The sequence below is a fragment of the Silene latifolia genome, chromosome 11 (assembly GCF_048544455.1).
Source record: "Silene latifolia isolate original U9 population chromosome 11, ASM4854445v1, whole genome shotgun sequence".
NCBI classification, from domain to species: Eukaryota; Viridiplantae; Streptophyta; class Magnoliopsida; order Caryophyllales; family Caryophyllaceae; genus Silene; species Silene latifolia.
In genome coordinates, this window is record NC_133536.1 from 8,384,162 (window position 1) to 8,404,949 (window position 20,788).

At 36.0% G+C, this 20,788-nt stretch overlaps 2 protein-coding genes across 3 annotated transcripts; both read left to right on the forward strand.

Annotated features, from left to right (window-relative positions):
* Positions 1–1,154: 1,154 nt before the first annotated feature.
* LOC141610913 (uncharacterized protein At4g06598-like) lies at positions 1,155–9,993 on the forward strand. Its single transcript, XM_074429225.1, has 5 exons — positions 1,155–1,628; positions 2,955–3,684; positions 4,169–4,244; positions 4,353–4,479; positions 9,298–9,993. The coding sequence occupies exons 2-5, from the start codon at positions 2,975–2,977 to the stop codon at positions 9,528–9,530; spliced, it is 1,146 nt and encodes a 381-aa protein (XP_074285326.1). The 5' UTR covers positions 1,155–1,628; positions 2,955–2,974; the 3' UTR covers positions 9,531–9,993.
* A 989-nt stretch (positions 9,994–10,982) lies between these two features.
* LOC141610924 (putative plastidic glucose transporter 3) lies at positions 10,983–20,281 on the forward strand. 2 transcript variants are annotated; one of them, XM_074429234.1, is made up of 15 exons: positions 10,983–11,169; positions 11,263–11,398; positions 12,162–12,270; positions 14,523–14,590; positions 15,049–15,181; positions 15,957–16,056; positions 16,140–16,252; positions 16,353–16,446; positions 17,522–17,675; positions 17,755–17,898; positions 18,108–18,181; positions 18,539–18,627; positions 19,024–19,138; positions 19,390–19,571; positions 19,886–20,281. In XM_074429234.1, the coding sequence occupies exons 2-14, from the start codon at positions 11,311–11,313 to the stop codon at positions 19,567–19,569; spliced, it is 1,461 nt and encodes a 486-aa protein (XP_074285335.1). In that variant the 5' UTR covers positions 10,983–11,169; positions 11,263–11,310; the 3' UTR covers positions 19,570–19,571; positions 19,886–20,281. The 2 variants fall into 2 exon arrangements, with proteins under 2 accessions (XP_074285335.1, XP_074285336.1); XM_074429235.1 differs by having other exon boundaries at positions 11,018–11,169; positions 11,251–11,398.
* The last annotated feature ends 507 nt before the right edge of the window (positions 20,282–20,788 follow it).

The following is a 20,788-nucleotide window of genomic DNA, read 5'->3' on the forward strand; positions in this document are numbered from 1 at the left end:
GATTTGTTAGACATGATTCGACTCGAATGGCTTTGCTGATTGATAAGTTAAACTTGTAATTTGTAGATTCGGTCGGGACATTTATAATATGAAATGATTTCTTATTGTTTGGTGTTAAATGAGGCGTAAGAACATTATAATATACTATGAGAAAGGGAGATTCGATTGTGATCTATTGTTAAGATATATCCCTCTTAATTGTTAGGCTAAGACTCTTTCAATATAGTATAACGGAAATTCAACGTGTTTTGAGCTTTTGTTAAATTTATGAATTGTCCAAGCCTACGCCATGTACCTAACTAATATGGTTGAAAGAGGCCGGCACAAATAACGTATAATGAAGATTTTTTTTGGTTAAATAATGAAGATTATCTTAGAATAACAAAAACATTATATCATAACCTATAATTACCTAATTAAACCAATGAGAATTGACCATGATACTTAACCACTGACCGAGAAGAATCTTGATAGTTGATATTGTTCTAGAGTTGTCAACAATTAGAGCTGGCCATGGGAAAGGGTGCAAAAGTGTAGCCCCTTGGGCTCCAGTGGCGACTGGCGGGTTGGGATGCTCGTCCCGTTGGCCATGAGAAAATTTAAAGTTTTAGTTAAAATTTCTGAATTTTTTCAAGTTTATGTTATGTCGTGACTTGTTCGGCCATGTTGAAATTTTTTGCAACTGTAAATCCCGACTCCATCAATGCTAAGCTCCCTTATGCTTGGCCTAAGCCTGGTCGAGATATACTTTTTTTAATGAGCCAAGGTGGCCAAGATTGGGAAACTTTGGTTCAAGCATGGCCCGAGTTGGAAGCGGGCGGGCTAAGCCCATGCTAATACACATGCTTGAAAAAATGGGTTAGATGTGGCGGGTTGTGTCGAGTTGAGGGGGGCTGGGCTCCCTTATGTCTGGCTTGACCCGTCCTATTTATGCTTTTTTAATGGGCTCGGACGAGCTAAATTGGGAAACTTTGGCTCAAACCCGGCCTGGGTTGAGGACGGGCTATGCCTGTGCAGCACACAAGCCAGAAAAATGGGTCAATTTGACCTGCCGAGTCAAGCCGGCCCGACCAGGTCTATCAATAATAGAGTGAAAACGAAAATCAACTAGATAACGCCCCGACAAAACCAAACTCAATCAAACCGACCCGAGTGATCCGATTACGAGAGTACCAACTCGTGGTAGTACATACACATATACTATTGGAGGATGAGTTGGCCTTAGCTGGCAAGGAGATTACTCCTCCAATGGCCTCCATGCCTACCAGAAAAAACAACCATGTGCTAACCCATTAAAATAAACACCACAAATATCATTAACCCACTTGCGCTTTTCTCCTTTTCCCCTTGTCCCCTTTCCCCTTCTTCACTCTTCTCTCTTCTTTTTCTCCGGCGACCGCTTCACTTTTCCGGCGACTTTTCACCGTACTTTTACCCTTCTCACTTTACTTTTCCGCCAATTACTTGCTGTAATTTTCACTGTCATCTCTTCATCGATCGAAACAACGCAGATCTTTCTCTACTCTAGTCTACAGTTACTTTACCTCGGTAATTAATTTTGGGGGATTATTGTTTCGTTGACGAAACCCTAATTGAAACTATTTTCCAATTGAATCGAATTATTTAAGGTATGTGTTTGTTTTGTTTTGTTTTGAGATTTTTGTACTGGAATAATGTAGGTTTATTGTGATATAATTTGTGCCCTAACGAATGTTTACGGTTGATATGATTAATTGAGCTGTGTTTTTGTTCGAATTCAAGAAGTTACTTGGATTAGTTAGTGTTATGAGAGTAGTAATTTCATCTTTAGTTAGGGTTTTGTAGTAGCTTGTTTACAACTAAGATTAGAGGTTAATGGAGTGCGTGATTAGTTAGCGATTCGCTTTGGTTAGAAATAAGGAAGCTTTATACAAGGAGGTAGGGTTTGTGATTGTTGATTTGATCATTGTTTTAGACAATGCCCGTATCTTAGGGTTTCGTGTTATTGGTTAGTGAAGGATAATGGGTGATGTGAACGGTATTTGTGATGTCGAAGGAGTGCCAGGTTGTATTTTGGGTGTTCTGAGGAATTTGTTCGTTGGGGTAATGTAATCTTGGAGGACTAAGGTTGAGGTACGCCCTGAAGGTCAAGGTGCTTTTTTATGGTTAATGTCGGAAAATATTAGGAGCTATTTGATCTGGTGTTAATGGTTGTAGTAAACTATGGGATAGTATGTGGTGTAAGTAGAGCTGTCGAGTAAATTTATGTGGTAGAATTGGAAGCGTGAATGTTAGAAGTTACTGCATAATGAAACGCTGGAGATGGTTTGATTAATCTTTGTTCCTATCAATGATCACTGGAAAAGATACTCCTTTGGAGTTCATTGTGCTATTGGTCATGTGACAGTAGAGGTAATATAAGCTGAGAATCGATAGAAGACTCTTTATATAATGTATTTTTGACGTGTCGGCATATAATAGGCTGGAGTTGATGTTGCATATCACACTGTACTCTGAGCTCTAAGCTTCTGTGTTGCCTTATCCGCTATTACAGACTGCTTCTCTATGCTGTGGATTTTTGTTGAGAATATGACGTTAGTCACTGCAAATGGTTTCAAACTTTCAATGTCTCGTATAGAAAATAGATAATATGTGGTGGTTAACTTTCAGTTAAAACCTACTTCGTATTAGATATATTAGCATAATCAAACTTTGGTTTTCCAAGTTTTGTCAGACTTTGATTTGGCGCAAGTGTCTGTTCTCATTGTTCAGTGGCCCTAGCTTGATTTTTGACTTTGTTTTGGCGAAAATCTGCTTCTGCAGTTCCGTTACTGCAACTTTTCTAAGGGGACAGAGCTGGCAGCGTTTAAATTTAATTATCACAAATCTGAAGCCTTTAATCATTGCATTGTTTATTCTTTTGGAAAATCATGAAGATTTCTGTTATTTAATGGTCTTGCAATTTGCATCCCCAGGTAATCGTTTCATCTAGGATATGGCAAATGCCAAAGGATCTACAAACTTGCGGAGTCTGATGCCAAACGGGAAAAACTTCCTACTACCCCCTAAAAGTCCCTTTCCTAGTATCAATCCCACATACACTGAGTATGTCCCCAGCACCAATTCAGGACAGAAATCATTCTCAAAGAGTAGAGAAGGAAATGCATATCATCAACGAACTTCATCAGAGAGTTTTATCGAGGAACAACCTTCTTGGCTGGATGAACTTCTGAATGAGCCTGATACTCCGGTACGGAAAGGTCATCGTCGTTCATCAAGTGATTCTTTCGCTTATTTGGATGCTGCCAGTATGTCGAACATTGAATATGTGCCGGCGTCACATGATGGAAGCAAGTTTAGACCTGCGACTTCACCTTTATGGGGAGCCCGTAACTTTGAACATGGCAAAGAAACAGTGCAAGGGTCTCTTTATGCTGACTCAAACTTCTATGGTAAATCTAAGAACAGGCCGTGGGATGCGAGACTGGCGCCTATAAATCATCAGAGTGCCTTGTATCTATCCGGAGATAAAAGTGTTTCTCAAAGCCAAGGATCACATGCTGCTGGTGATCTCGATTCTGGTCCATCTACAGGATCCGACATGCAGGGTGAATCTGGTTCACATGATCCTATGATGTCCTCAGAAAAGAAAGACGGATCTCGTGCCAGACCTACATCGGAAAATGAAACAAAACGTGCTAAGCAGTAAGTCTCATTCTGATTCCTTTCTCCACGTTTCTCTAACTTATATAGTACGGAGTAAGAAAGATATTCATTCTTATGCAGTTCATCTATACTTTGATTTATTTATTATCTCCTTCTGTATTCCTTAAGACGGAATGTGAAGTAGTCACTGGAGGGGTGATGTTAAACGTAAATGTCCATATCATTGCTTTCAATTCTTCAGATTTCGGGTCTTATGTTCTTTATTATTGCATGACTGTAGTTTTTATATTTTTATCACAAGGCGTGGGTTTTGCAACATTGCACACATTTCAGTAGGTGCTTTTTTGCTGTACAAAGAGCATAGACTATGAGTTATTGAACTCACTAGTTTGATGTTTTGAATATCTTCTTTGGCTATAACTATAAGAAGATAAATAACAAATAATCATATAATTACAAAAAATGCTCATAATCCTGTAAATTTGATTGTTTTGAATTTTGTGCCTATTGTGACGTGATGTAGGCAATTTGCTCAACGCTCACGGGTTCGAAAACTCCAGTACATAGCTGAGCTGGAAAGGAATGTGCAGGCGCTTCAGGTATGCTTCTTTTAACTATAATTACTTTCTGATGCCTTTTGTTTAGTAATTATGATGTACAGGAAACTCTTCAAGGTTGGTAATTGGATTGTGTGATGTGACTTACAGGTAGAAGGTTCTGAAGTTTCCGCTGAGCTTGAGTTCCTCAATCAGCAGAACCTAATTCTGGGCATGGAAAACAAAGCTCTGAAACATCGTTTGGAGAGCTTGAACCAGGAGAAGCTCATTAAATATTGTAAGTGTATTTATGCAGTGATATTCAGACATTCAGATTATGTGGTAACTTAATTTAACAGTGTCTTCACAGCGACAATGTTTGGGAAGCAATCATCAGCTGATACATGTTGGCTAGTAATGTTTCTTTTATTGATGATTGCAATTGCCCTCTTAGGTTACAATCTTTTTTTTTTCACACTCATCTTAGGTTATTAGCTGCATTCATGTCCTTAGAATGGTAGATGTACTCCTTGTATATTGATTACTAGCTTAGGACCCGTGCAATGTTGCACGGGCATATATAAATAACATATATAATCAAGCTTTAAAATTTTATATTTACGTCATTATATTAGTTTGAATTTACAATTTGAATAAACAATGGATATTATATTACACAAAAATCAACCTAAATGAATTGTGTCAAATACGGAGTACAAAGAACAATTAGAAGTCTGAGCGCATGATTCAGTGTAATCACTATGATATTTGATATAGGGTTGTGTTGAATTCACGGGCACATATTACTGATCCACTGGATTTGTTGGCCTTTGACTAATTTACCCCTTAATTTTCAACAACCGACAAAACACTTCCTTTCTTCCATTCATCTGGATTAGAAAATATATTAAAAAATCAAGACTAGATCACTCATGTTTATCAAAATAAAATACCCAACACAAGTTTCGGCCGAAACAAATCAAGAAAGAGCTTTTGTAAAACTAAATACGAAGGAATTACTGATCATATGAATGATGGGTTTTAATCTAATCTCAAGGAAGATTCTGAAACCCTTTTCAGGATTAAATCCGGGTTCGAATCGATCCAAATCAGATAACCCATCAATGCAAGTATTCTCATTAGTTGCTCTTGAGATTGCCAAATTTACGAGGCAAGAAACGAGTTGAAACTCGAACATCAAGCAAGGCTTGGTCTAATTCATAGAGTGTTTGATTCATATCAAGGCAATCATTCAAGGCATGTTAAGTTGTGTATGAATTAGACCAAGCCTTGCTTGATGTTCCAACCACTCCCATAAACACTTTTTTGTACTCTTCAAATAAATTTAGGGTTGTTATTCATATTGATACTAAAAATAAAAATGTCTTAAGGATTGTGATAATTTTTAAAGTGATTTTGGTTTTAAAGTGTGTTGTTTGGTTTTGATTTATTTGTGAGTAGATGTCAGGATTGAACGGTATGGGAGTAGCTCATTAAATAACAAAATACCATAAAAAAATGAACCTAAATCCGAGTTAATTTCAAAACATACCTTGATTTTTCTGGCTTTCAGAGAAGGCAATAAAGGGAGCTACTGACACTCGATAACACTTCGATCACGCTTGAGCCCTCGTTTTTCTCCTCTCCGTTGAAGATGAAAAGTAATGAAACTGCTTATAAAGAAAATTTATTTGAAGAGTACAAAAAAGTGTTTATGGGAGTGGTTGGGACTTCCGTTCCAACACAAGTTTCGGCCGAAACAAATCAAGAAAGAGCTTTTGTAAAACTAAATACGAAGGAATTACTGATCATATGAATGATGGGTTTTAATCTAATCTCAAGGAAGATTCTGAAACCCTTTTCAGGATTAAATCCGGGTTCGAATCGATCCAAATCAGATAACCCATCAATGCAAGTATTCTCATTAGTTGCTCTTGAGATTGCCAAATTTACGAGGCAAGAAACGAGTCGAAACTCGAACATCAAGCAAGGCTTGATCTAATTCATAGAGTGTTTGATTCATATCAAGGCAATCATTCAAGGCATGTTAAGTTATGTATGAATTAGACCAAGCCTTGCTTGATGTTCCAACCACTCCCATAAACACTTTTTTGTACTCTTCAAATAAATTTTCTTTATAAGAAGTTTCATTACTTTTCATCTTCAACGGAGATGAGAAAAACGAGGGCTCAAGCGTGATCGAAGTGTTATCGAGTGTCTGTAGCTCCCTTTATTGCCTTATCTGAAAGCCAGAAAAATCAAGGTATGTTTTGAAATTAACTCGGATTTAGGTTCATTTTTTTATGGTATTTTGTTATTTAATGAGCTACTCCCATACCGTTCAATTCTGACATCTACTCACAAATAAATCAAAACCAAACAACACACTTAAAAACCAAAATCACTTTAAAAATTATCACAATCCTTAAGACATTTTTATTTTTAGTATCAATATGAATAACAACCCTAAATTTGTATGAAACTAACTAAAAATTTGCTCACTAACTCGGATTTAAAACAAACAAAAAAATAATACGGAGTAGCTCATTAAATAACAAAATACCATAAAAAAATGAACCTAAATCCGAGTTAATTTCAAAACATACCTTGATTTTTCTGGCTTTCAGAGAAGGCAATAAAGGGAGCTACTGACACTCGATAACACTTCGATCACGCTTGAGCCCTCGTTTTTCTCCTCTCCGTTGAAGATGAAAAGTAATGAAACTGCTTATAAAGAAAATTTATTTGAAGAGTACAAAAAAGTGTTTATGGGAGTGGTTGGGACTTCCGTTCCAACAGTCGAAACTCAAACATCAAGCAAGGCTTGGTCTAATTCATATCAAGGCAATCATTCAAGGCATTGATTTCTCACTTTCTTGCATGTTAAGTTGTGTTGTTGGGAAAAGAAACTGACAATTTCCGACTGAGATATCGAAACGCGGTCGATTGTGTGCTTAGCTTGATTGAAGGAAAGAATTGTGTTGTTTGATGGAGTAAAATGGTGGGAGGGAGAAAGAGAGATATTTTTTTTATTCCGGTTGAATGGACAGAAAGGAAGTTTTGTCAGTCCTTGAAAACTAAGGGGTAAAATAGTCAGAAGCCCAACAAATCCAGTGGCTTAGTAGTATGTCCCCGTGAATTTATCACAACCCTTGATATACTACCTTTGTATTTCTATTATCTTCCTTCTTCTCAAATTTCTCCTCATATAATTTGAGGAGTGAGAAGAAAAATAAACATTCGGAGGGAGTACTTGAATGATCGAATACACTATTTTTTTTCCTCTGTTCAAGTTATTATACATCACCGTTCATCTTAACATGATACTTGTATCTTTGTAAGCAGTATCACATATCATGTGTATACTCGTGTCTTATATAGTTTATATCCATGTATTCACAAGCCACAATACCTACACCTCCGTATAATAACATATTGGTTATTTAAAATGTAAGCCAATTCTACCTATCGTATAATTTTGATTTTTTTTTTTTTTTCAATATTGAAAGTTGAAAAAAATGATAAAAACAAATGGCATAAATTATGATTCTACGTCAAACAATCACATAATGAATATTACTCCCTGTCAATTTTAATTGTCATATTTATTCTTTCTTCGTTAATTAGACTGGTAATAAAAAAGACATTTTCATATTAGACAATTATCATGATAATCTTATGGTCAATTCATAAAATCTATCATGTCTGATGGGCAAAAGGTTAAGAGTAAACATATTTGTTTTATGTCGTTTTAAATGTATGATCGGTATTTATGTTGTTCAGAAAGTTTATTCAATCTCAATTTACAATTGTTAGTTTTGTGACACTTTGTTCAAATGCACACTTGCACGTTGAATCTACTATCTACCGTTGACAAAGAGCGCTAGATGTTTATAGTAATATACAGCTGTGTGTGTTCTTTGTGATACTGTGACATTTTTCAAATGCACAGATGATTATCTACAATTCGAAGAACTTAAATGTCTTTCAATAACATGTTTGATTTGAGAATATTATGAGAAAGAGTTCATAAAGATAAGTAATGTAACGTTCTCCTTGGATAAATTTGAAAGCAACATTGTAGAAACATGAGCATGTCTTTAAATGGGGAAGAGCCAAAAAAAAAAAAAAACATGGCAAATTTACTCTATACTAAAGAATATATTTCAGTCATTAGTCGTCATAACACCACACTTATAAATCTACACTGCTCAAAAAATACTATACAAAGTTAAGTAATTTAAAGTATGCATTCACCTAAATCTACGCAGAGTACATACTCTATTTAGAGTTATCATTTCCCTATATTGTACATGTAGAGTTGTAGGGTTGGTATTTGGTAATTTTGATTTGTGAAGTAAATATGGATGTGCATATTTGCCTCAAAGCACACAATTGAAAGAATATTGTTTGACAATAGTTATTGTGTGAGACGGTTTTATATTACGTATGAGACAAGTATGAGGCCATCTTATTTTATGGTTTGTGTAGTTTGAAATTCATTGTTGTATCCCTCTATCTCAATCATTTGATAAGTAAACAAATAAATATAATTCATATGAGGGATAGTTAAAGGCTAACCTGGTTGAAAAATAGAAAATCGTGTTATATTTTCCTGCAGAGTATATTTTGAAAAGAGGAAAGTAATTTGAAAATTAGAAGCATATAAAAAATTGACTGGAATGACATGTTCATCTAATTGAGCACAAAATGGAATATCAAAGACTCAAAGTACAATTATAACACTGGAGAAAAACTAAGGGACAAAGATGTATAGGTGAGGAGATTGATGAATATGAAATTTCTTCGAAAAAGGACGGTGAAAGATTCATAGGTAAATCTTGGGAGATGAGAGGAGAGCAGTACTAGTCAAGGTAAATTTTTAGGGTTATACGCAAACTATTGCACTTGGGCGGGAAAATATCTCGTGAGAAGATGCCAAGTGTACAAAACTATGTATAGTGGTTCTTCTTTTATAGTTTTAAATATAGATATAGATGTAAATATTGCCGTCATGTGGAATGTTGCTTGTTGCTTCATTGATTGCTGGTGATATGAGTGGATGTCTATAAGTTACTTTGTGGTGCTAAAACTAAAAGAGTTTGTGGTAATTCAGTGGAGCATGAAGTTTTGGAGAGGGAGAAAGGTCGTCTTCGGGCTTTGTATCAACTGCAACAACGACAACAACAGCCGGAGCTTCAGCATCAATCGCAGCCACGCCAGCGGCCTTCATCCAGTCACAGACGAAACAACAGCAGAGACCTTGATTCACAGTTTGCTAATCTCAGCTTAAAGCACAAAGAGGCTAATTCTGGCACCGACTCTATTAGTGGCCCCGTTCGTATTTGAAGTTGGGTTTTGACTTCTAAGGCATCAAATTGTCACTTCCACTGCAAGATTGACTCCTTTGATCATTGAGGTGCCCAAGCTTGTTTAACCTAATTTGAACTTTCAATTTCCTGTTTCCATTGCATTTATCCGTCATGCGCCTGGTGTTGTCGTTGGAATGGAATTTTGTTCCTTTTCGAGATTGATGACTTGCCGGAGGTGGTTATTGCCTTATTGGAAGGTATTTTGTGTTGTGTGTAATGTAGCAGTCACTAATGTAAGAGACTGTTTATCTTATTGTATGTGGTAGCAGTTGGTAGTTAGTTGATGCGGGAGCAATCGCTTCCACAAACGCATCATTAGTGTTGGAAGTTGGAACCCTGCGGTAAAGCAGGAGTGATTTGTGATGCTACTTGTTAAGTTGTCAGAATGTCCTGCAATAATTTGCTTGAAAGGCAGCAACTATGAAGCGAGCTTTCTATTACGAGCATTTTTTTTTGTTTTTCTTTCTGTATCAAAGAAAGGTACTTCCTCGTTTCAAATCCAAACACCCTGGTCCCATATTTTTTCTGGGAGGGTTTGTGAATATATGGGGTATTCGGATTGGGAGGAAGTACAAGAGTTGTTTTTGTGCTGATAGGTTTCAAATCCGTCTCATAAAATCTCTCACTCAATGACTATAAATTACACTAGCTGCAACTCTTGTTTTTGTGTGGTGTCTTATTGCATCGCTCTCTGTTTGCAGGAGAGTCTATATTGCCATTATTTATAGCGACTCATAGTTACCTTGTGATTCTGTGAACAATTATCCTTTATTGCCTTTGTGTGTTTGTGACGATGACCGTTCTATGTTTGGTCAACATGCTAGTAATCGTGGAACTTTTCTTGATCTCTCACTACAATGCTACGAACTTGGATTACTATCCACCAAAAAAAATGAATTTGGAGTACTCAGAACGGTCTTCTTAGGAGGAGGAAGGAGCGGTGATTTCTTATTTCACAGTCAGCTTGTTGTCCTATGAAATGGGAAAGGATTCTTTAATATCACTGGATAATAACGCTTTGATCCGAACTTACTTAAATTAAACTGAAGGAAGGTGATTATATCAAATGCTACGAATATTTTTTGTAAATCAATCATCCACCCGTCTAAAATGAAACTTGTTGATAAAAATACGACTGAATTTACGAGTACTTAATCAAAAACAGCTAGTGTGTCTATAGACGGATATATATATCCGTCTATAGCTAAAGACGGGTCAAATAGCTTGAAAGTGGGGACATTTTTGGCCCTCACCACCCCACTTGTTGCTTGTCTCATTAAGAATGTGGTATTGTATTTGACCTATTTTTACTTATAGACGGATATGTGCCGTCTATAATGAGATTTTGTGAATCAAAAATCATTAACACGTGATTTGATTTAGAAGAAAAGGCATTAAAGTACCGTGACCATGACGCTAGACTAGCGTCCCATTCCCACGTACAACACTTGTTTACATTCATACTCTACAGTTCAACTCCATTGTCCACACATTCATTAGTACTATTCCAACAATTTAGGCCTTCTTTCCCCAATCATCATCACCCTCACTTTCACTTTAAACCTACGATTTCCAGTTTTTTACCCTAATTCAAGATCGCATTTTCAATTTTCCAGGTAATTTACACTAATTTCAGAAAATCACTACTCACATTGCTTAATCAATTAGTTAATTTCTGTAATTAATTGTGATAATAGTGATTGAATCAGGTGATTAAGCATCGGAGAAGTGTAATTAATTTAATTAATTAATTAATTATGAGAGGACGTCAAGCGCAAGGAGATGCAGCTTTATCGACGTATAAGCGTGTTCCTGCTAAAGATCATTCACATCATCTTCTTCCTGGTTTTATTCTATTTCTTCTGCTTTGTTTCTCTTATTTTTGATTTTTTCGATTGCGATTTGAAATAATGGCGTTAGTCCGGTTTAAGACGATTTTAAGTTTAGGATATACTGAGTAGTCACTATAACTGTCGTTGGTACGGAAAGATGCCGTTTTAAGCTTGATACGGTCTCAAATGAGAATTTGTATAAATAATGCCTAGTCATTATAACGTTCGTATGGAAATATGTCGTTTTAAACTTAATACGGTCTCAAACAAGAATTTGTATAAATTATGAGAGTGCATTTTAAGTTTTAACTATCACTAAGTGATTGACGTAGTATGGAAAGATGTCGTTTTAAGCTTAACGCGGTCTCAAACGAGTATTTGTATAAATAATGAGAGTGCATCTTGTCAGGTGTCGGTGAACTGAAAATAGCAGAGTTGATTCATTTTACATGTTTGTGTTGCTCCATTTGTTGTTGTTTTTGTTTATTTACTGTGAAAAATTATAGTTAAAAAATTGTATATTTTGCGTGTTTGGAGGAGAAAATTCGCGAATTTACCAGTAGTTGCTCTCTTTTAAGTTGATTGTTTGTTGTTTTTCATAATTACTGAGTAGTTAGGAACATTTGGAATGAAATAGGGATATGACATGTATATAAAAGAATTCGGTTTTAATAAATGTATTTGTGACAAATTGTAGAAATCTAATTCTTGCTATTTATTTGGGAGTGAAGTGACACTGAGCTCAGCAAAGTGTGTTTGTTTTGGTTATTGTTTAGGTCGCCTTCCGGGGTTTGGGAAAGAAGGTGGAAATCCAGCATGGTCGAAGTCGCTACCTCATGTTATCGTTGCTACGATTTCGTCGTTTTTGTATGGGTATCACCTTGGGTATGTGCTGAGTTCATATAAGTATACTGGTTTTCAATTATAAGACTATATTCGAATAAGTTCAGAAAGAAGCAACAACCTTTGAATCTTTTACACGATTTAAATTTCACTTGTAAGGGTCCTTTATTGCTACGTCACATGGAAGTATCTAACATTGATTAGAGAGCAGAATGTTGATCACTAAATAAATCAAAAAGTTGCTCCCAATCGTTAAACCGGTTATAGGATAGATACTACTTTAGGCTTGCCAAGTGCTCTACTTGTTGCCTTGTTGGTGTGACCTAGACTCGTTTTACGTGGGTTTAATATGAGGTTTTTGAATTGAAGTCATGCCAATTCTTTTTCATAAAATGAGGATTGTTCCTCTTATTTTTTGTGCAGTCCAGGCCTTTATTCTCAATTCGTAAGGAATGAAACTCCAGTTTACTTATCAAGGAACCTCATATGTGAGGATATAGTTGTGAATTGTGAATGATCCTGACCTATATAAATGTTAGTACATGTGATTGTCTCACATTGATTATATATAGGGAGGGTTATCACTTTATAAAAGAAGAAACTATATTGCAAATTGGTGTCAGAATGAAACTTCCTTTGAGCTTGCAAAGTGGAAATGGACTTGTAAAGTGGGCTCTTTCCTCTTTGTGGGTGTAACTCGTCTGAGTTTATGTGGATTTTCGCAATCTACTATGTGACTAGGCGAAGATTCAGGGAACTAAACTACTAAACTCTTGTATTCTTCTAGGCTTTGGAAGTAAAACTTTAACCCATTTTACAAGAACATGAAGAATTATATTTAGACGATATGCAATGCATTTATCAGAAACTAAGAAGCTTTCTGGATATGTAGAATATGATCGGATCAAATTATTTTTACTGTCTGACAAGTCCCATTAAGGTAGCTGACAACTTTCCCAAGATATAACTGATGTGTCAACTGCCCTAGCCAAGATCTGAGTTTTGAAAATTTTGCCAGACGGCCAGTCTGCGTGCTCTGAATGGCGATGGCCTTACTGCAGTTATTACTCGCTAGTGATCATAAGCTTCACATTCTTGATTATGGTCTCTTGGGATACAAACTAAATGCGGTGTTGTACAAAATCTAATAGATATTTTTTCTATATCTAGGGGGAATAAATTATCCTCCTAGCTCTTGTGATGGTAGTAGTATGAATATATGAGATATCAATAGAAGCAGATGGTCTAAATGTTAAGTAAAACCACAATTTTAATGTTTTCGGAGAAAATTTCCTATTTGACATTAGTTGGGCATTAGCAATAGATGAACCTATTTTGAGGGTTGTCAAGTGCCAAATCATCAAAAATACAAACCTTTCTACAACAAACCTCTTGTCAACAATAAGCAAGTTTATTAAAGATTTATGCAAGGGACCCACTTTCTCTCTTATCTCTCTCCACAAACCATTTGCATATATTAGGGTATTAGCAATAGATCAACCTCTAAGAGGTTTGTTCTCATGCCACATTAGCTAATTTACAAACTCATTTATCTACAAACCTCTTACCAACAACAAATAAACCTCTTCAAGGTTCATATCATGGCCCACTATACTTTTTCTCCTCTCACATTCTCTCTCCACAAACCTGGTTACTAATTTGTAACCCCTCTCATCCATGAACCTCAACACTCATCGCCAACAATAGAAGGTTTGTTGACAAACCTCTAAAATGTTGGACATGTCATCCTACAAACCTCTTGATGAACCTCTATTGCTAATGCCCTTAGAAGTATTAGCATGGACAAACCGGTTCATCTTTTTGCAACAATAGAGAGGTTTGTGCATAAACCACCAAAAAGTACAGAAAGCTTTGTTCACAAACCTCTATTGTGTATGCCGAAACCCACAAAGATAATTGAATATTATTCCTTGTGATTCTTTGATTTTGTATGATTAGTGTTTGCAAAGGAAACTAAGAAAATATAATCCTGGTGGGTTATCAAGCAAATTGCTAATACATTAGCTAGAATGGGAAGGGTATAAGTATATACCTAGTTTTGAAAAATGTGGTCAAATGGTAATTTCAAATAAGTCTAGTATACCAAAAAAGGAAACGGCAAGGATCAAAGAATCGTCCAAAAATGGCAAGAATTTAAAGAGAGTACAACTGTGTGTATTGACAGATTTTATTTATTTGAAGAGACAAGTTTACTTGTGAAATAATGATGATAATTAATTATACAACGGTTCTTTAATCGGTTAACTGATACATGTATTTGATGTTTTATGCAGAGTAGTGAATGACACACTCGAAAGTATATCCTTAGATCTTGGCTTTAGTGGGAATACTATGGCTGAAGGTATAATTTACATTTGGTTTTTGTATTGTTATGTGCGTACTCTACCTTTTTTTTTGTTATAGCAAGAGGACCAATATATTCGTTTCTAACGGAGTCAAAGTCTTGTTACTCTTTGGTGTCAGAATATGATGTAATAAAGCAAAATGACTCACTAATTTTCTGCACTTGTATGGTGAAACAACAACGATTAAAGCAATTCTCAGTACAGTTTTCACTATGGGTTATGAGGAAACTGTGCTTTAAACACCCGTGTAAAGCTGCGTACATTTTACCCCTTACCTCACAGTAGGTAGGTGTGTGTTAATGTTGTTGTAGAGTTAGGGGACTTAGGGCATTAAGCTGCTCTTGTCTTGGACCTTGATACATAGCACCTTGTTGATGACTCAATGTCTACTTCATGAGGACCTTTTTAAAAATTTGACTACATTTTACTGCTTGTTTATTTTCTTGTCATATAGGTCTTGTCGTAAGCACTTGTTTAGGTGGTGCATTTGTTGGATCTTTATTCAGTGGTTCAATTGCTGATTATTTTGGTCGGAAGAGATCTTTCCAGCTGAGTGCACTGCCTATGATTATTGGGGCTTTAGTAAGGTGAGCGGAAGGAATTTCTCTTCTCTTTTATGATGTTGATGCATATTACCAAGTTTGTAAACTTTGAGAGAAGACAAAAGTAATGGAAATTATTCGGCACTCTAGCCTCTAAGCTTTTGTCTCTTGCTTCTGTTAGCCTATTGGGGAAATAGCGAGAACCTTTAGGTCTTCTAGCCTTTAGGAGGAGACATATTTGATATTTGGATGAATAGCCATCTTTAAAGAATTCCACAATTCGTGTTAGTGCTACATTTTGGTTCAATTATTGACTACTCCCATGTTAGTTGAATGAATGTGAGGCCGTGAGGGTGCATCTTTACACTGTTGTGACAAAAATACCTCACTTCTTTTGTTTTCTCCTACCTTACTCTCTTTTAATGACCCTGAAGCGGGGGGTGGGTGGGGGTGGGGAGCATCCGACCCTCCCTTTTATAATAAGTCTTTTTACATTTATTGTAGTTTATTACTACACCCTCCAAAAACTTGATTACATTGTTTTTTTCCCATTTATTCAAATTCTTGGAAGTTAATTATAAAATAAACAATAACGAGCAAGATGATGATGAAGAGAATGATTATGAGGAGTATTTCATGTGTTTTTATTTGACACAATTAATATCATAGTCACACATTTTGTATTTCCAAATTTCTGGGCAAGTAGCTAAAATGACTAATAAAAGTCACTCAATCACGAGTTAGTACAAGTATGCAATCTTTTATTGTGTTAAATGTAATTGCTATCCTTAAAGATTCTGTTAACATGAACAACTTTCAGCGCAACAACAAATAGCTTGATGGGTATGCTTCTTGGGAGGTTTCTTGTTGGAACTGGCATGGGACTTGGCCCGGCTGTCGCAGCTCTTTATGTGGCTGAGGTACATAAAATATTGTATTTCTTGATTAGAAAAAGCAAATCTGGAAATTTGCATTGACATGAATATTTATCAATGTAATGCAGATTTCACCAGCTTATGTGAGGGGCACGTTTGGAAGTTTTACCCAGATTGCAACTTGCCTTGGGCTAATGGGGTCTTTTCTAATTGGCATTCCTTCCAAGGAAACTAAGGGTTGGTAAGAAAGCTTCAAAATAATGTAATTGGTTTTGTTTTATTTTCAGAGGTGAAGTAGTTGATACAACAATACTATAGCCTTAATCTACTTAAGTTTTCAGGTGGCGTGTTTGTTTCTGGATACCCGTAATTCCGGCAGCAGTACTTGCACTTGCAATGCAACTTTGTGTAGAAAGTCCTCACTGGCTCTTTAAGGTTATTCTTCCTGACTTAGCTTTCTTTTCACTTTTTATGTAATTTTACTTCTTGCTTTGCGAGAAGATGTGATGAGTGCTTGGCAATGTGAATCTTCTGCCGTCGTTTTTTATTTTATTTTTGCTTGTGTTTGCAATGAGCGATGTGTCCGAAAACCAGGTGTGGATAAGTTTTTTTCCCGTATATTCTAGGGTAAGTGAACAATTTATCCAAATCTTATTCTTTGAAATCCAGGGTGAAATTATAGAGAAGGTAGGCAACCACTTCATCCTAAGTGTGTAATTGATAGTAAATTCATTAAGGAAAATTCGAGTAGCTTTCCTGCATTAGAAGTCATATGTGATTTTACTCCAATTTAAGAGGGTATCAACGGAAAGTGATGTAGCATGCAATTTTCAAGTAGAGCCAAAAAACTGTATTCTTAGGCTTTTGAATTTCATAGAGTAAAGCAAAATGACTTCCTAAATTATCTCTGCTTCTTGTGTTATGGCACTGAGTCAATGCAATTTTCAACGCCATTTTCTTTATGAGTCAATCCCAACTCACAAGTAGTCAATCAGTGTTTTGAGTAAAGGTGTTTAGGGAAGGTTTAAGGACTCAAGGCTGTGTAAACTCGAGCCCATTGTGAGTTTTGTAGGAATGGCGATGTTGTAAATATGATTCACCATTCTTTGATTTGGGGATAGCATGGAATAAAGTAAAATGTCTCACTGAACCGCCTAATTATGGCTACAAGCTTGGAGAATATGCTATAAAGTTATGTAACATTGTTTTGATAACATTGGAGAAATAACAATGTTTTCCGGTCCTTTGAGATCCATTCAACCAGACTTGCTTTGATAACATTGTTATTTCTCCAATTTTGATTGAACTTACATCTTATACAGTGTTTAGGCCTCTTAGCATTCTCCGAGTGGGGAATATTATGCTATGAAGTTATGTAACTTGACATTTTTTGTTTTTGGTATCCTCTGTTCCTGCATACTTGAAATTGTTTTAATTCACTTTAAAAGTTGACGCCCTGTAGGGTTCTCTGTAAGCATACTCTATTTTGATCTCCTTTTTGTGGCATTAGAAAGGAAGGAGTGTTGAAGCTGAAGCTGAGTTTGAGAGAATATTGGGCGGGTTGCATGTGAAGAGTGCAATATCTGAGTTGTCAAAGTCAGAGAGAGGTGATGAAGCTGAGGCAGCGAAATATACAGAGCTATTTTATGGCCGGCATTTTAAGGGTAAATTCCATCACTTCTAGAATGTTAGTGTCTGTACCCTGCCTATAGTTGTAGTTTTATATCTTGCTTCATTTTGCAGTGGTTTTCATTGGGTCTACCCTCTTTGCTTTACAGCAGCTATCAGGCATAAATGCGGTGTTCTATTTCTCGTCCACTGTTTTCAAGAGTGCTGGAGTTCCATCAGATGTTGCAAATATGTGTATAGCAGTTGTTAACTTATCTGGTTGGTATTTTTACACTCTCTTGTAGTTGAGGTTTCATGATCACCAAAGGCTTTATTCCCGAATGCATCTCAAAAAGAATAATCAACCAAGAGTTGTCTGAAATTCTGAATGACAATTCTAATACACATGCATCATTTAACTTGTGACGTAAGATCATTCATCTTTAACTTCTAGAATGGTACTATCTTACTGTTCAATTATTTTTCAGGATCATGCGTTGCAACTCTACTTATGGATAAACTAGGAAGGAAGGTGCTTCTTTTGGGAAGTTTTTTGGGCATGGTAATATAAACACGCATGTATTATTTTTGCTTAATAATGTTCTTTTCCCTCCTTTTGAAATTATACAATGGAATCTCGTTCATGAATATAAACACGCGTGTATTATTTCTTATGTGCTTTTTCTTTTGAAGTTAGGAGGTTTGTCATCCTAGATTTAGTATGCTTGTAGTTTGCTTGTGCTCCCATTTCACGAGGATTTATCACTAATTAAACTACTTCAGTCTTCAGACTTGTGCTATTTTGGTAGAATGCATTTTTTTTCTTTTTCCTTTTTCATAATTGCTATGGTGAAGTGGTGATTTTGCTTCCTGCTTCTTGCTCTTTTCCCTGTTTCTGAGTTTTTGTTCTCGCCTTCAGGCTTCAGCATTGGGTCTTGAAATTATTGCTGCAAGCTCTTTTGTTTCTCCTGGAACATCAGTTTACCTTTCTGTTGGAGGCGTATTACTGTAAGTATGCAGTATTTAGGATTGTATTCATTTTTTGTCATGTGGATAGGCCGTTATTGGGCAAGTTCCTTAGTTCTTGTTGAACATCAGTTTACCCTTATTCTCTTCATTAAACCATAATATATACAGTAAGTGAAGTCACAAAAAAAAGACTTAGTTTGGAATTTGCATGATTTCCGTCTTGATCAAGCAAAAAGTGTCGCATTTTAGACTACGTGCATGCTTTGGGGAGAGAAACGGCTAAAACCTTTCTTCATTGCCGCATATTGAATTTATCGTTTGAACAGCAGAAAAAATAGTGTTCAGATCTATGCATACCATTTGGATGACCAGTTGGCGTAGTGCATTTCGATGTCTGATTCATGCTATATTCATGATGTTGCATTGCTTTTCCAGGGTGGTTCTTTTCTTTGCACTGGGAGCTGGTCCTGTACCTAGTGTTCTCTTGTCAGAAATGTTTCCCAATCGAATAAGAGCAAAAGGGATGGCTTTATGCATGGCTGTACACTGGGTAATTCTGTTTACTTTTCGCTTTAGATTTAGTACTCTGGTTATGTCTATAATATTGCGAAGATACAATAGTTGCATATTGGAACTGCTTGCTTCAGTTCTGTATGCAGTTTCCTCTTGATAGCGCTCATGTCGGAGCACTTCATTTGAGATTTTTTAGTCACCAAGATATCCGTTGGACTCTTTAAGTTGTTTGAAATTTGTTGCTAATATCGTGTTCTACAGCTGTTAATGAATGTTTGTTGTTTCCAGGGGGTAAATTTTTTCGTCGGTCTATTATTTTTGCGGTTACTTGAGCAATTTGGAGCAAAGCTTGTGTATACATTCTTTGCGACCTGCTGCTTGATGGGCTTCGTCTTTGTGAAACGCAACATAATGGAAACCAAGGGGAAATCGTTACAAGAAATCGAGCTTTCACTTCTTCCTGAATGAAGGTATGTCAGTTTAGACAGGCATGTACAAGTAATACTATTGTTTTTTTTGCTTAGGTAGCTTGCTTTCCAGTACAAGTAGACCATAGTCGGTGGTTTTAGATAGAATACATTCAACTGTAAATGAGTTGTTCTCACTTAGGTGTAAGACACTAAGACCGTCTCATACAAGAATTTCTGTTAGGTAGAACTTTCTTTAAACTTCTTAAGTGGATACTCTTCTCGCCCATTTCATGTAGAGTTACATAGATCCTCCTCAAAATGTCTAACCGACATTTAGGGTTATGCCAACTGACTTTTACTTCCTAATTTTTCAGCAAAATATTTTCAATCTTTCATCCAACTAAAAGAATGCTGCTAATGGATTATGACCAAAATGAGCCTTTTATTGCCACATTTGGTCGTCAAAGCTACAAATTTGGTGCATACAGCCCCTAGAGTCTTAAGTGAGCGGCCATGGTGATAGCCCTGATAGGGCTCAAGGGAAGTCGTTTATATGGTGCACTTTTTTAGAGCCTTTATTGACATTGCCGTTCTACCCCCAGTAAGACTAGGTCGGGAGAGAGTTGGGCTTTGACCTTGTAAGTTGTAACGAATTCCGTGGTTTTTAGATGTTTGTTTTTTACGAAGAAAAGACATTTGGTACATGTATGTATAATGAACATATCATAGAAAGATGCTTATTACTATAGCTTCGGAAAGTTGATATTTACTAATTCCCCTTCTCAATCATTTGTTTATCCTATTTATTCTTTATGAGGAGTTTTTTTTGTGTTTAATCAAAGCCACAAAGGTAAACTTACTTTATTGGTAAAATTATTTACTAACTAATATTCATGTTTTAAATTCAACTTTGAATGTCAATATCAAAACCACATTTTAACTCCCTTTACACATCAATTCATGATACAAAAAAGAAAGATCATTAAGGTTGTTGAATGTGATTGAAAGATTCAGTTAATGGTATATACTCCGTATAAATAACTTAGTATCTTATGACAAATATACGATGGTTGGGAAATGCTATCACCTTCTTTTCCACCTTCTCCCAGCTTTTACTTTCACAAGGTAATAATACATAAATAAGTATAAATTTGTCTACTTGCATTTCAATAGTTGATGGCAAAATATAATGTTTTTAATCGTTTTATTAGAGGAGAAGGTTGGAGAGAAGCCCGAAAAGAAAAGGTACTTAGCAAAACTCTACGGCAGGTTTACAT

Excerpts from the sequence above, each read along its gene's own strand:
- LOC141610913 (XM_074429225.1), top strand. The coding sequence starts at position 2,975 with ATGGCAAATGCCAAAGGATCTACAAACTTGCGGAGTCTGATGCCAAAC. Across the intron at positions 3,685-4,168 it reads GAAACAAAACGTGCTAAGCA|GCAATTTGCTCAACGCTCAC; the intron begins GTAAGTCTCATT and ends GACGTGATGTAG. Across the intron at positions 4,480-9,297 it reads GGAGAAGCTCATTAAATATT|TGGAGCATGAAGTTTTGGAG; the intron begins GTAAGTGTATTT and ends GTGGTAATTCAG.
- LOC141610924 (XM_074429234.1), top strand. The coding sequence starts at position 11,311 with ATGAGAGGACGTCAAGCGCAAGGAGATGCAGCTTTATCGACGTATAAG. Across the intron at positions 12,271-14,522 it reads TTGTATGGGTATCACCTTGG|AGTAGTGAATGACACACTCG; the intron begins GTATGTGCTGAG and ends TGTTTTATGCAG. Across the intron at positions 15,182-15,956 it reads ATTATTGGGGCTTTAGTAAG|CGCAACAACAAATAGCTTGA; the intron begins GTGAGCGGAAGG and ends AACAACTTTCAG.